The sequence below is a fragment of the Aplysia californica genome, unplaced genomic scaffold, assembly GCF_000002075.1.
Source record: "Aplysia californica isolate F4 #8 unplaced genomic scaffold, AplCal3.0 scaffold00067, whole genome shotgun sequence".
Taxonomy (NCBI): Eukaryota; Metazoa; Mollusca; class Gastropoda; order Aplysiida; family Aplysiidae; genus Aplysia; species Aplysia californica.
In genome coordinates, this window is record NW_004797337.1 from 734,919 (window position 1) to 749,952 (window position 15,034).

General features: G+C 41.0%; 1 protein-coding gene across 2 annotated transcripts in view; it reads left to right on the forward strand.

Moving 5' to 3' along the window:
* LOC101845453 (arginine/serine-rich coiled-coil protein 2) overlaps positions 1–15,034 on the forward strand; it is a 34,094-nt gene that overhangs the window by 7,883 nt on the left and 11,177 nt on the right. The window contains exons 1-7 of one of the 2 annotated variants that reach the window (XM_005093642.3): positions 2,245–2,440; positions 6,098–6,488; positions 6,866–6,951; positions 9,665–9,784; positions 10,517–10,768; positions 12,142–12,298; positions 12,783–12,952. In XM_005093642.3, coding sequence (XP_005093699.1) covers positions 2,384–2,440; positions 6,098–6,488; positions 6,866–6,951; positions 9,665–9,784; positions 10,517–10,768; positions 12,142–12,298; positions 12,783–12,952 — 1,233 coding nt within the window. In that variant the 5' untranslated portion in view covers positions 2,245–2,383. Of the gene's footprint in view, positions 1–2,244; positions 2,441–6,097; positions 6,489–6,865; positions 6,952–9,664; positions 9,785–10,516; positions 10,769–12,141; positions 12,299–12,782; positions 12,953–15,034 lie in introns of those variants that run through there. The other variant, XM_005093643.3, reaches the window with a different exon arrangement.

Below are 15,034 nucleotides of genomic sequence, written 5' to 3' on the forward strand. Positions count from 1 at the left end.
CAAAGGCCCAGCCGGTGGGATCAAGGATCGCTTGTCCGATCGGCGAGCAGTGGTCAAAACTTCACACCTCTCAATTGCTATCCTGTCTGATATTGACATGCGTCAGTCTTACTTATCCAATTATACCACTAGTGCTTGCCTTTCATAGAACCACTGTTTGACCTATTAAAAGCAGAAACGTTTGAACATCTCCTTTGCTTCCACCCTTAATTAGCCCCACCCACCAATGCCACCCCTTAACTGCCATCATTGTAACAACGATTCGTCGAGGAACTCTTTTCTCAGCTGGCCGTACGATCAGGGCGGCAGGCATTGGTCTAATTTCACACCTCAGGCTTCTGGATCCAGGAAAGTTTCCGTAGGCCTAGGTGCTCGCTACTCGAGCACTCTCACGGACAGTCGTGAGATTTCACACCCACACTACACTGACTATCTGCGTCGCTCAGGGCTCACATGATGGGGTAACATCTACCCCCAAATTGTACCCCTACGGTACTCCTCTTCCTCGGCCAGCCGCATGACCATAGCGTTAGTTTAGAGCCAGCGGAACCAAATTTGCGAGTTTTGTTTCAAATCAGGGCTGAGCGGGCAAAGCATTTTCCGTCTTCTTAGACAGGTGAAATCCTCAGAAGGGAGTGTATTTTTCTTTCCGTTTCCGCGTTGGACAGGTTTCCGTTTTATACAGGTAATTAAAGAGGAATATATCAAGGGGGGAGCGGGGAGATTCCGTTAAGACAGGTTTTCGTTTTATACAGGTTTCCGTTAAGGCAGGTTCGACTGACTCTTAAATTTTTGGACCTGTCTGAGACTGTTGTTGTTGATGTGTATCCTGAGTGGTCCTGGCTTTCTGCTTACTTTCGTTGTCTCTGTTTTGTTGATGTTGATCTCCATGTCGTGTATAGTTGTTACATTCTTCGCTTAATCAGGAGGTGAGGTATTGGAGACTTCTCGGATATGGGCGAAAAATCGCGGATGTCCCGTGTGCAAGTTGTGCACGTTAGAGATCCCTATAATTGGTGGTCCTAAATCGACAAGACTAGGCTAGGTTTTGGCCGCCACCCGGATAAAATTAAAAATGTTGTACAACTGAATAAGTTTGTGTCCCGCGCGCTCATATGACGTTATGCAGCTGCGAGCGCTGTAAAGCAGTTTAGATCTAGATCTGGTACACCCCCCCCCCCCCAAAAAAAAAAAAAAAAAATAAAAAAATAAATGAATGAATAAATAAAAACGTTGGATTTCGATCAGCTGATCTTTATAGCGATCGCGACAGAAAAAGCCTTGATCGACTATTATGATGCAAAAACCCCCCACACAAAACAAAACAAAAATAATTAAAATAAAGTAAATTAATTCCTTCAACACAAAGGATTCATGGCTAACTGCACTGTGACTACGCCAACAGACTACATAGATTTGGCCTAGTATAGTATAAAGTTAAAACATTGAAATTAATTTATGTTTATTTTCAGTCACCATGGTTTTGGATCTCACCATCACCACCACGGCACCCTGCCTCACATTTATTTAAGGAGTTGTTTTGTTTTATTTTTGTTTGATGTTTTTTAAAAACCAATGTACTGTAATGTATCCCCAGATTTAGCCAATTTCTGTCTCAGATAGCGACCGTTGGTTTTTTGTTGGCCAAATAAGAAACAAGTACACGACAGTTAGTTAAGATCAGTACTGGAATCCTCAAAGATTAAAAAGGAGTAGGCCACGGTCCCTTCTTATAGTGGAAACATACGATAATTATGTCGAAGAAAGGAGGCTTGATATACAGCTGGAAATACATGAATCTACAAGAGCTTGGCCGAGACTGCGGATGAAAATTGCTTTTCCTTTGCCTGTAATACGTATGGTGCAAAGGGTGAAGGATAGCCTATTGGTAATACATGCTTTTTTTTTTACATGCATGTCCATTTGTTTCAACAAGATCTATGAATTTAGTATGCTTTTTGTGACTACAGGGAGATATGAACAGGATAATATCATAATGGGATAGTCAATGCAACCCACAGTGAAAAGTAGTTACGTGTTTTCAAATACCAATAAACTTTGATTTAGATCTATTATAAGTTTTATTCGTCAGTATGATCAGTTATAGGTATAATATAGGCAACAATCTCGTTGCCAGCACCCAGTTGTTAAGAATTATGTTTAATTTTTAAAAACAATATTAGGCTAACGCCGCCACGGTGTCCTATTTTAGCGGATAAAGACACAATCTCTTGAGAAATAATCGCGAAAAGAAATCTGGGACGTTGGTAATGGTGCCTGCCTGCCTCGACCGAAAATACGCACGCCATTTTGTTGTCTTTGACTAAATTTGACAATTGACGTCTCGATGGGTTAACCTTTGTGTTGCCTTGTTTATTACCTGATGGATCTGTTGTCAAGTTATGATGATGAATTATCAAACACATCAAATACTGAGCAGGTATCAATATTGTCCTGATAATGCAATTCCAATATTTTGACTCATTGACTCTCAACGATTGAGGTTAGCTCGTGTCGTAGGCCTACCGTCGGCCCTACGTCCTCAGTGTGGACATGCTCACTTGACTCTACTAGGCTATCAACAATATTTTTCGGTAGACTAGATCTAGATCTAGTTCCCACCCCGCAATTGTTATTCTCCGGTTTTGTCTCAAGATCTAGATTAGATCTATTCTAGATTCTGGGTTCAAATAAGGGGGATGGGAACTACCGAAAAAGCACCCAATATTCAATAGGAAGAGGCTAGCCGTACTTAACCCTGGAAGCGCGCAGAGATATAAAGGGCGTGAGCCGGGCTACCCGGGAAGCGCGCACGCCCTAGGCCTATATATAAGGCTGACCTACTTCGACAGGGAAGCGCGCAGGCCCTATATAAACTAAAGGGCATAGACGCTGACCCTTTTCAATGGAAAATTCCAGTGTTCCTTATGCCTTAGCCTTATATGGAAAATGACGTAGTCAATTACAGGCCAAAAGTTATAAATAGTGACCAATGACTTTGCAAGTTATCTTGACCTCGTAGAGCGTCTCTTGGCCGAGATATCGATCGATAAAGTGACGCGGTCCCGCTGAGCGACTACACGCTAGAGTAGGCCCGCATCACCGCGCTACTGTTTGGGTGCGCAACCCCCGGTCTCCTGCTTTGTTTTGGATAAGAACAGCGAAAACGAGGTCACTTTCTGTGAGCATGCACAGAATGTAGCTTATTTCACTTTCGTTTTGGAGGTTCCTGTCAACACACGTGATTCTACGGTGTCGGAAAGTTTTGCCCCTTCATATTAATGATTTTCGTAACCGTTCTGGTATCGGTCAATTTACTAACTAAGCGCTTGAGTAGTCGATTATTTAGCACATCTCGCTAATCTAGCTCTAATGTATCGTAGAATGTATACTAGAATCGATAAATACTATCGCAGGCTGCTTCTTAATGCCCAGGAACATGCCAGATAGGGTTGCGCACTGAAGCGGACCAAATTTGGGCAGTCCGTTTCAGTGCGCAACATCGGCTTTTTTGCTATTTGGCATTGATAGTGTGGCTTCTAGGCCCTTTGTTTGTTTTACTTATTAAGTTATTTCTTTATGACCTGCATTGTGCACTGGAACAGACTGTTTTCCTTCCATTTGGATGCATTATATTGCCATTGGAAGATGATAAGTTAATGTATTCATGTCAAAATTAATTAATATGGAAATATAATCTCCAAAATGTTCAATTTCTTCTTTTCATGTCTTTTTCTTCTTCTTTTTTGCCCTTTTCCTTAAAGAATACTAGTCTAGGTATAGTCTAGTTCTTGTTTTCTTCTTTCACTTCCTTGTGTCCACAGCACCTTTCTTTTTCAATTTCTTCTTTTCACGTCTTTTTCTTCTTCTTTTTTGTCCTTTTCCTTCTAAAATACTAGTCTAGGTATAGTCTTATTCTTGTTTTCTTCTTTCCCCTTCTTGTGTCCACAGCACCTTTCTTTTTATCCATTATCAAAACACATACACAAGGTGTAAGGAAATCTCCTGTTAGGGGGTGCACAGCTCCCAAAAAGAACACGCCTAATTGACCTTGGCCTTCCGTTATGGTCAGTACAGGAACTTCTTGCAAGGAAAAGAAGACAAGGCAAGGATAGAGAAAGATGAAAAGTGTCAGAAAAGAGCTAGATCTAGATCTAAAGCTGTAAACATGGTACTATTGCGCACCCAACCAGACGATATGTTGCACCAAACCAGAAACCTTGCGCACCAAACCAGACACACGTTACCAAACAAACACCACCACAACATATAGAAATTTTAAACTGCTGTTACAGTAATACGCTACACCGTATAGAGAGGAAGTTTTTCTAACTTCTGGTGAAAAAATCATGAAGATCGACCTGTAACTTCCAGAGATGTCCACAAAAGATCGCTTACTGTATATCGCACCACAGGATGTACTCTAGTACTATGAGTGCGTAGTTAGGCTAGGCGTGCGTAGTAATCACGGGCTGAGACAGGTGGTCCGGTAAAGTACAATCCAGCCGCAATGCCAATCAGGCTTCCGTGTGCCGAAAAGTTGGTCCCCGTTTGCTGGTGAATTTTTGGACCGGATCGGAACGATAGTGACTGACTTTCTCGAACTCGTTCTGCACTATTTCTGGACCAAGAACAGACCTTAAACTAGACAGAGTTGTTCGCACAATTGTACGGATAACCACTCCGATTTTCAAATACCAAGAACTCATTAACTATAATTGCGGAAAAAATGAAGGTAAATTTTTACTTTTACACCCACACACAGATGCACTGATATGAAGGCTAAACTGCCATAATTTTTGCTGCAGAACACACGTGTGGCCACTAAAACCCTTGCGAATCAATTGTTTTCTTGTAAATATCAATCCTAATTGCCAAAACATCAAATCCTTGTGAAATTCAGGGGGGGCATGCCCCCCTGAAACCCCCCATGTTGTTAAAAACAAGTCAAATATTACTACGCCACTGGTCCTAGTTCTGTCTTCAAACATTAATAACTCAGTAACTATTGATTTGTGGCAAAAATGAAGGCCATATTCGTGTTCAGCATGCACAATACTACTAGAAAAAAAGTATATCAAACGTGTACATGAAACGGGTGTTTTAGTTTTTAAAAAATACCAAAATGAAGGCCATATATTCAGTGTTCAGCATGCAAAATACTACTAGAAAAAAAGTGTGCATGAGTAAAAAAAAAAGTCGAAAAATACTGCAGTAGAATCTCCAAAGCAGTGCATCTATGTGCGGGAGTGAAAGTAAAAATTTACCAAAAGTGAATAGTTGTAGTAGTGGGCACTGGAGCCGCCAAAAACCGAACCGATCCACCTACGTCTAATGGGCACCGGGTATTAAATTACTATCAACGGCAATGTGTCAAAATTGTATTGTAATAGTCACAGCCACTTTCACTTTTTAAACGTTGTGTGGTTTGCTCCTTCTTTCCTATCAAACATTTATCATCTTTTTCTCCCCTTCTCCTTTTTTGTGTTTGTTACTCTCTTGTAACTCCTAACACCTCTAATCTTCTACCCCCTGCGACGATGCCACTGACTAAAGTGTCTTTAGTTTAAGGCCATTCCCAAAGGGGGAACATTTCTCGTTCATGCACAGTAGAATTGTAAATTGGCTGATTCATCAATGTCACTCTCATAAAACTGTGCCTGATCTACAACAGGGAACTGCTGCTTTATCTATCCTTATCCTTACTATTGTCATTTTCCTCTACTTCTTTTGTATGTTTGTCACACTCTTGTGACCCACTATTTCCGGGGTGCCTATATAGTTGAAGCAGACTTTGTGCTGTTGAAGCTAGAGAGGTGAGCAGAAAAGTCTGATTCCCTGTAAGGACTTCTCTGTTGACATCCACCCCTTGGCGCTCATAGGACCTTATGCAGTTGTGAGCGCCTAAAAACCTCTACTAAAACTCTAATCTTCGGAACATGACCTTATTGTGTTTCGAGTGCCGTAAAACACTTACTAAAAAAAAAAGAGGGTAAATATGAAATAAAATAAATACTATAAGAGAATGTTCTATTACTTTTCTATCCACCAATGTCGAAAATAATTTGAAATTGCTGTTGTTACTGTATGTTGACAGGTGATTTCAAAATCAAGAGATAGAGAATCCAGTTCTACGCGTGTCCAGTCTGAGTGGGAAAACTTTGAGAGTGCTATTACATCTGGGAATCCCTCGTCTGCACGGTCGAGTTATCCGTCCAGTATGTCACAAGAAGACAGTTGTGCCTCTGGTGGTCCTCAAAGTGAATCGGAGACCATGTCGGTCAGCAGCTTGAACACAAAGCCGGTTGTTTCAGACAACGCAAAAAGAAGTGTGGAGGAAGATGATGAGGATGAGTCCCATCTGCCCCCAGGTGTGCGGCGCAAAAACAGGTGTCACACAAGCAGCTCGGAGGATGAGGAGGAAGAGAAAAAGAAGGGCAGCGAGTCGTCGGCTTCAGATTCTGAATCGGATGCATCTCCAAGACGTGGTAAGTGGGGCTACCCTGTTGCGTTATTGGTCATTTTACTTTTAATGTGGCATTCCTTGGCAATATATGCTTTGCTCATAGTTAATGTTGGGTAAATGGGACTTTGCTTTGGAGTACTGAAATTCCAAGTAAGTTGATTTGCTCAACTCTTTTTAAAGAGTAAAAAGACTTAAACAAGGTGCAATATATATATATTATAATAATATTTCCTTTTTTTAAAAGGATTGGAATGTTGCAATATAATTTGACATTCTAAACAATTCAATGATGTGAACTTGGTTTAAGTTGTCTATTTAATTTAGAAGTATTTACTGTCAAGACTCTTCTCTAATGCCTTTGATTTTATTTCCATTTCCCATTTTTCTCTAATAACACAGATGCTGCAAAGAACAAGGTTGAATCGGAAAACAACAGTGTGAAAGAGAACTCGAAGTCTACAGAAGTTTCAGGATCCTCAAAAAAGGTATATCTTTTGTCAAGGGAGTAAATTTGTATTTATTTGTAGGTGAAATTCTTTTGGTTTAATGCTGCGAATTAAACAAAATTGTAGTGACTAACTTGTTGAGATTCACTCTTCTCTCAGCTGTCGATGGGTCTCCTGTATTGATCGTCTATGATTACCTATCGCATAGGCCTAGATAGTAGTCCAGATTGATAAATATTAATTGGAAAGAATTCCGCAGGTCGTTTGTGGAATTGTTTGAGTACCAAGAATTTAGAATTTACCTTGAACAGTTCAAGTAATCTGAGGGTTTACGTGTTGTCAGTATTGTATTCATTTTAAAGATTGTTTTGTTTTGGGGAAAGAGCAACCTGTAGTTGCTTTTAAATGTTAGTCAGAGCAGTCACAATTCAAGTAGAAAGTCAGATGATTTCAAGAGTTTTGAGGGGTTAATAATTTCAGATGTAGTGGGGGACCATGAACGTAGATCCTGACCTTGCTTCTGAAGGTAGTTCTCCTCAAGACTTGTGCCTTGAAGATCGAAGGTAGCTGCGCTTAATGATATCCCCCCACCACCACCACCACCCCCACCCCACCCCATCACGTGTCTTGGGCAATGGATTAAGACTCACTGATTGTGATATGGCTCTCCTTTTGTGTTTCACTGGGAATTGTAAAGAAAGTGTGCTGACTGGAGGAGGGCTCTCGAATTGTGAGTCAAAGAAAAGTACACTCGACTTGTAGTAGCTTGTGACACCCCTCCCCTACATTTTGGGTGTTTATTTTGAAAGTCCATCTATCAGTCAAAAGGTATATAAATGGGTTGTTGGCACCTCATGTTGAACTGCTGATGCAGAAATGAAAAGTAGACACGCGGTTTGAAGGGGCCTTGAGGGTCGAGAACCTGAAAAGTAGACCGGAGACCCAAAGAGTGAAACTTTTGTTACCACATTTGAAACAAGAACCCAAGATTGACCTCTTATTGCTATATACACTAGGTTATTCACCAACACAAAAGAGCTCTCCTACTGAGCGGACCTGTAAAATGGGTCCGTAAAGCTGATCTATGCTGCCAGATGCCTTGACAGTGTAAGTAGGGCTTGCGCCTTGCAGCCCTCCAGCGTAAGTAAGGGCGTACCCACCCACTCTCATGCTTCTACCAGGCTTTGCCCCGGCACATGTGATACATGTCTTACTTTTGTCTCATATATATAATAATGTCTTCTTTATTATACCCGTGATTCCTGTTTCCTGCTCATTTCATTCGCAGACAAATTATTCTGTCATTTCTTTTGGTTCTACATTTTAAGCGAATTATATAAATTTGATAACTTAAATGATGCAAGCTGTTGTGCATTCAGTAGGTGATGTTATAATTTTCTTGGATGGTGTGAGGGGCATGAAAATATAACATTTAGGGAAATTGAATACAGGTACACTGTTGGTATAGGTGGGCATAGTGTAGATATCACTAGTATCAGTGTGATGTAGCAGTATTTGATGACACTCGATTGTTTTCAGAGGAAAAAGACTTTTCTAAATTATTATTTTTTTAGCTCTGTGAGGCGCGTCCTGCGCCATCCTTTTCATTAGTCATCATGTTCTTTTTACCTTTCTGTAAGTTAGCAAAGAGGCTCGAGTGGTGTAATAGCATTTTTTTAATGCCCACATTCTGTATCACAAGTCTTCCTTGTGCTTCATATGTAACAAGTGTGTTAATTTACAGGTGCATTGTAAGAATTGTTTTAAGGAGCTGAAGTAATATGTACATTTGAGAGCCAAATTTCTTTCGGTTAAATTTGTTTCACATGGTCGTTTTGTAAACAACATAGAAATATGTGCATGTGATTATTTGGTTTCCAAAACTTGCTGTAAGTATTGTAGATAGCATTGTCTGATTTGGATTTTTTTTAAACTTGGAGAAAAATGGAAGTGAATTAATGAGGATTCTTTCACAAATTGTGTATGCGAAAATTTCTTTCTTAATAAGTTTCCCAGATGATTTAACAATAGGAAACAAATCTGAAATCAGTGAAGCTATTCTGGGTAATACTTGAGCAAGACACAACAAATGTGTTCCTTCTCTTCTTTTATACTTGATTTATAGACCAGATGTGTGATTGTGGATGTCATGTTCAAACTGTTGAAAGAGAACATGACAGGAATAAGACCTTCATTTGTCTTTTGTGTACTTGTCCATATTTGTTGTAGAATGGGAGATGTATTATGTGTACATGTACATGGTTCTGAATCCTCACTAGCCGGATTGAGTCAAATGAAACGGACTCAGGGGTGAACCGATTTCACAGAATGAGGTGAATGAATATAAACATCCCGATTCTTTAGTTGCAGTGCCTTTTCTCATTTTATCCAAAGTCAAGTTTCTTTAAAATAGAATATTTGCAGCATGCGAGACATACAAGCTGCATGGCTATGCTTCATCTTGTTTCATTTACGGAGTTGGTTCATAAAAACTCTTTTTTGATAGATGTTTGTACAAGTACCTAAGAATATTATTTTCTTCTTTTTCCTATTTTACAAACGTTATGAACGAATAATTCATGCTTTTATAACGAACTGCAATTTGAACGGTTTTGTTCTTTCGTAGCTTTTGTGTTTAATCCACATCTTGAGACTGTTCTAAATTTGTATGTTGTCCAGCATAAGCTGTTTTTTTCTCTTTTTCAATTGCGATCACGGTTTTGTTTGATGTGTTGTTGCTGGGTTTTTACAGGCTAGGGACAGCAGATCCAAGTCAAGATCCAGATCTCCGTCCAGGAGGAAGCGCAGACGGTCGTCAGATCGTAGTCGCCACTCACGCTCAAGATCCCGTGACCGCGGGCACAGGAAAGATGTGAGTATATCTGTGCAGGGAAGCAGAAATAAAAGCCAGTCTTGGACTGGGTGACAGGGAAGAGATGGTTGGGAAAAGTGTTGTGTGATTGTTAAATGGCTCATTAATTTGAAAGGAGCCTATCCTTGACTAGCTGTGCTAGCAATGGGTAAGGTAAAAATGTAAAGTCTTTGACTATTCTGAAGAAATTCCATACAGGATTCGGTTCACCCCTCTGTGTTATATGTTGCGTGCTTATTGCTTCTGCTCACATCTGTAACCATTAGTTCCTATCATTTCCCTTGTTCTCTTATTTACATATGCAATTGGCTGTTGCCTCAACTTTGAAACCAACTTATGACCCGATGGTGCATAGGCCCACCAAGTATTCCGATAGAACTAGAGCTCTCTGAGTGGGGGGGAGGGGGGGAACATTGAGGAAAACTCCTAATTTTAGCCATGGTGTGGTAACAAAACATATACGGCCCACTATAGACCAGAGTAAAGCTGTTTTTATTGGTTTAGAATGATGATTTACAATCCTGTCAACAAATTAAATTCTTTGGTCCGTATTTCATGTAGAATGAAGTCTGCAATATCATACTAATTTGTCTATGCCTCTACTTGATGTATGACTATGTTTTTTTGTCCCCTGTAAGGGTAAAGAAAACTGTTCCTTCATCTCGAATATTTTGAGACTTTTTGCATTAAAATTTTTTTCTCTAAATCTAGAAATGAATTTTTGGGTTACAGAGAAAACGCAAGTCGCATCGTTCACGCTCAAAGGATCGCCGCAGGTCTCGGGATAGGGAACACAGAAGGCGACGGGAACATAAACGCAGCCGAAGCCGCAGCAGAGACAAGCGAGACCGACACAAAGAGCGCAGAAGTCGCAGCAGAGATAGAAGTCGGCGGGAGAGGAGCAGAGACCACAGTCGGAGTCGAGACCGTAGCAGGAGTAGGGAGCGCAGTCGAAGAAATAGGAGTCGAAGCTCAAGTCCTAAAGTGAGTGGAACTGATAATAGTGGTACATTTTTATTTTGTTGAAGGGCAGTGATGTGTGCTTTACCAGCTTCCTATATAATTGACCTGTGGTTGATTTATTCTCCTTAATGTTATACTCACAAGTGTCTCAAACTTGGGGCTTGCATTCCAATTGAGGCCCACAGGATGATATTTTGCTGCCGTAACTTGACGTCAAAGTTGGGTGTTAGTGCAACTTTCACATTTTTCTCACATGCTCCTTTTGCGGAGGTGTTACTAGTGTGGCTTTCTATATTTTGATGAAAAATCACTTACGAGGGGCATACCAAAAGTTTTTTACCTGACCATGAAGGAATAAAGGTAGAAAGCTTAAATTTGGGGTGAAAGCCAACAGTCATCTTCTTAGAGTGCTTGTAAATTTTTGGGAATTTCAGATTACTGATTTTACCACCAGCACACTGTAAGTGAATGGGGGTACGTTGTTCACCAGTTTCGACATAAGAATGGAGAAAATTAAGCATAGGGCAGTAATGAAGTATTTGTTCTTGCAAGGCAAGCAACTACTGGATTTTTTTACGGAGATGCATGCCATAAATGGAACTGATTGCACATCCTATGCTGTTATACAATTTTGGTGTAAAAAAAAGTGATGATGAGGTCAAAGAAGCGGTAGAGGGCTGGTTTTCTGACATAAAGAGGTCCTCTATTCTCAAGGTCTTTTCAAGGTCATACACAGATGCAAACATGTATAACTCTGGGAGGCGACTACAGAAAGAAAGACTAAGCTTAGTACCAAATTTCAGCTTTCTACCGTTATTCCTTCATGGTCAGGTAAAAAAAACTTTTGGTATGCCCCTCGTATGCAGGGTTCCTACTGGTCTTAAAAAACTGGAAAACTCTTAGAATTTTGGGAAATTGGCAACATTTTGGAAAAGTGTTGTAAAAACAAATTGTAACGAGATCTGTTGTAAAAATATTTCCTTGAAGTTTAGAAAACCTCAACTTTACGCATTCTGAAGAGTACCATAATTTATTTTTGCATGCTGAACGAAAGCATTTTTTCCGAGTGTTAGACTAGTTGTCTTGGAAAAAAGAAATCCGGGCCTGAATACTCTAGGAAAATTCTTGGAAAGAAAAATTACCTGCTCAGTATGAACCCACCTTATGAGCCACCATAGCTGAGTTTTGTGACAGTTTCTAGTGGTGTTTGTTGACAAAATTGTGCATGATTGTATTGTATTGTAATACTTTTTTTTTTTAATTTCTTTTTTGCTTGCCCCAGACGCTGTTCATTTTGGTATAGATTCAAGAATAACACTGCACATATATACTTAAGGTGTAAAATGAATGAGTTTGATACACTTTCAAGTTTGATTTTTGTTTTGTAATTTCAGAATGTGATAAAATTCGGAGACAAGGTGATAAAACCAGGGGCCAGCTTTGGGCGACCGCCCCCTTCAAAACCTATGACTTTCAAAGAAAAAATGAGGCAGCAGCTTATCAAAGCCATTGAAGGAGGGGGAGATGTGTCTTCTGCTCTAACCAATGATGGTAAGATTTCAACTCTTTTTTTTTCGGCAGTGCTTTAGATTTTTATGTCTATGTTTTTAAATGTGAGATCATGGCTCGTTTTGAAATGCACTCAGCGAAACACTGTTATAATGAGATAGTCATGATGCCTGCCTGTACTGTAGACGTGGGTGGTTGGCGGGTGCTCTGGTGTGGTTTGCTTCTTCTTTCCTATCATACATCTATAGTCCTTATCTTCCCTTCTTTTTTATGTTCGTTACTCTTTTGTAACACCTCTAATCGTCACCATGCAGATGCGAGCACCATAAAACCTTACTAAAACTAAATGAAATCTCCTCCATGCTGATGCGAGCACCATAAAACCTTACTAAAAACTAAATGAAATCTCCATGCAGATGCCAGCACCATAAAACCTTACTAAAACTAAATAAAATCTCCACCATGCAGATGCGAGCGCCATAAAACCTTACTAAAACTGAATGAAATCTCCACCATGTCTCCCCAGATGGCACGGCGCTGTGCACGCAGACGGCGGGGACCCAGCAGATGCCGGCGGCCAAGAAACCCCCGGTGCCTCTGATGGCCAATCTGGTGACCAGCACGGCCGGACTCTCTGCGATGACTGTCACACCCTCGGAGGCAGCCATGCAGTCCATGCTGGCCATGCAGAAGGAGGTAGGCATGGGTAAAAAAGTTAACCGACTGTGGCCGGAAATTCCTGCAAGAGAAAGCCAGCCGGACACCGCGGTGCCGGCAGCAGGCGAAGGATGTCCCTGACAACTGTCTCTAGAAAGTCTTGACTTTTTATTTTTAAACTCCGCTGCTCGAGTTGGAGCGACATGGTGTGCTGTACCAGTTTCCAGCAGTTTTTGTGGTGGGCGATATGTCCACTTAACCCTATCTGTACCCCCTGGGGTCATTTTGTACCCCCTGGGGTCATTTTGTACCCCCGGGGTTGTATTCTTCTCATTTTAGAATACTTCTAGTACGATGATCTCTTTGAAACTTTCAGTATTTCTCAAAAAATCATTTTGACAGACTGCTATGCAAAGCGTACAGATCTGATGAACAAGTAAATTTCCTCTTTGGAAAGTGGTTGCACAGAATTCCCCTTGTCGTCTGGATACGATAGTAAAACATGACGTACGGATAGGGTTAAAGATAGTTTTATTTTTAGATCCAGAAGAGAAAAAACAACAACTCGTCATTGTCTGCTCATTTGGAAGTTGCTTTGATGGGGGGGTTCTTGTGGACGTGTTTTTTTGTTGTTTTTTTAATACAAAAAATGGTCGTGTGAGTTGTATATTAAAAAGTGATTTTTGAGGCCCATTAACTCTTTACTAAAAAGACGGAGTAATTGTTGAGGTTTTTAAAAAAGGTTTCTTTGAAATGAGTGGAGTAAATTTAGAATTCAAAGAAGTGGGTATTGACTCCCCACCAGGTTGGGAAATCGGGAAAAAGTCGGGAATTTTGAGATAGGTCGGGGAAAAGTCGGGAATTTTGTGATGGGTCGGTAAGTCGGGAAAGGATAGGGCCTGTGTAATTTGTATCTATCTAGACTGTATGGTTGATGAATCCTGAAGAGGAAACGTAATTGAACCGCTGTGGCGGAACTGTATGTGTGACACCGAGGCTCGATCGGAGAAAATCAAGATCTGCTTTCGTTACCGCCCAGAAATTTTCTGGTAATAGTCTGATACTACTGATAGATAACGCAACATTTGTAACATGCAGGTTATGCATTATGAACGCTGTGTCGCCTTGAAAATAAATCAATATTAAAAATTGCCCTCTGCTGTCGCTTTCTGGAAAAAAGAAAAAGAAAAAGAACTTATACAAGCGTTTTGACAGGTTTGCCCTCGTGACCGGTCAATGAACCTGTGAGGACCGGCGGTCTGAGCGCTGTGAAGTATAGGACTCCTTTATAAGATACACTCGGGGGGCTCTCGTGGCCTAGAGGTTAAGGTGTTCGCCTCTCATTCAAAGGTCCCGGGTTCGAATCCGGGTAGCGACCAAAAAATTTTTCTTCTCTAAATGTGTCTCCTTTCACCTCCTTTCCTACTCTCTAGCAATGTTCTGTCGTCTGCTTTCGTCTCCTCTTTCTGCCCCCCACCCCTTCACCTCCTTTGCCCCCTCCTCTGGGCTCCTGATTCTTTCTGCAGCCTTTCTACTGCTACTCATTGGCTTCTTCTTACTGCTGTCTTTCAGTCACACCCCTGATCTTCTGGTAGGAAAGATCTACACCTAGCCTTCTCGGACAAGGGCGAAAAATCTCGGAGGTCTCATGTGCAAGTTGTGCACGTTAAAGATCCCTTGGTGGTCTGAAATCGATAAGAGTAGGCTTCGGCCGCCACCCGGGCAAAGTTCAAAATTTTCTACCAACTGAAAAAGTTTAGTGTGTCCCACGCGCTCATATGACCTTATGCAGTTGCGAGCGCCGTAAAAAACTTTAAAAAACAAAACAAGATACACTCGTGGAAGGGGATTGGGGGGGGGGGGGGGAGCTGAAGGCAACGCAAGAGGACAAAAACTGAACTTGAAAGCAAATTTTTAGCATTTTTTAGAGCTTTCTGCAAAGCGCGCGTTGATGCAGGCCTTGTGTGGAATCGGGATCCGTTATGCCTTGTTATTGAACTAAAATGTTCGCCTTTCATTGGATGGGGTGATTGTAATTTATATCTATATTTTAGCTTTCTGTTCAAGATTGACAGATTTTCAGTGTCATTGCATCTTGCGCCCCCCGCCCCCCCCCAGTTC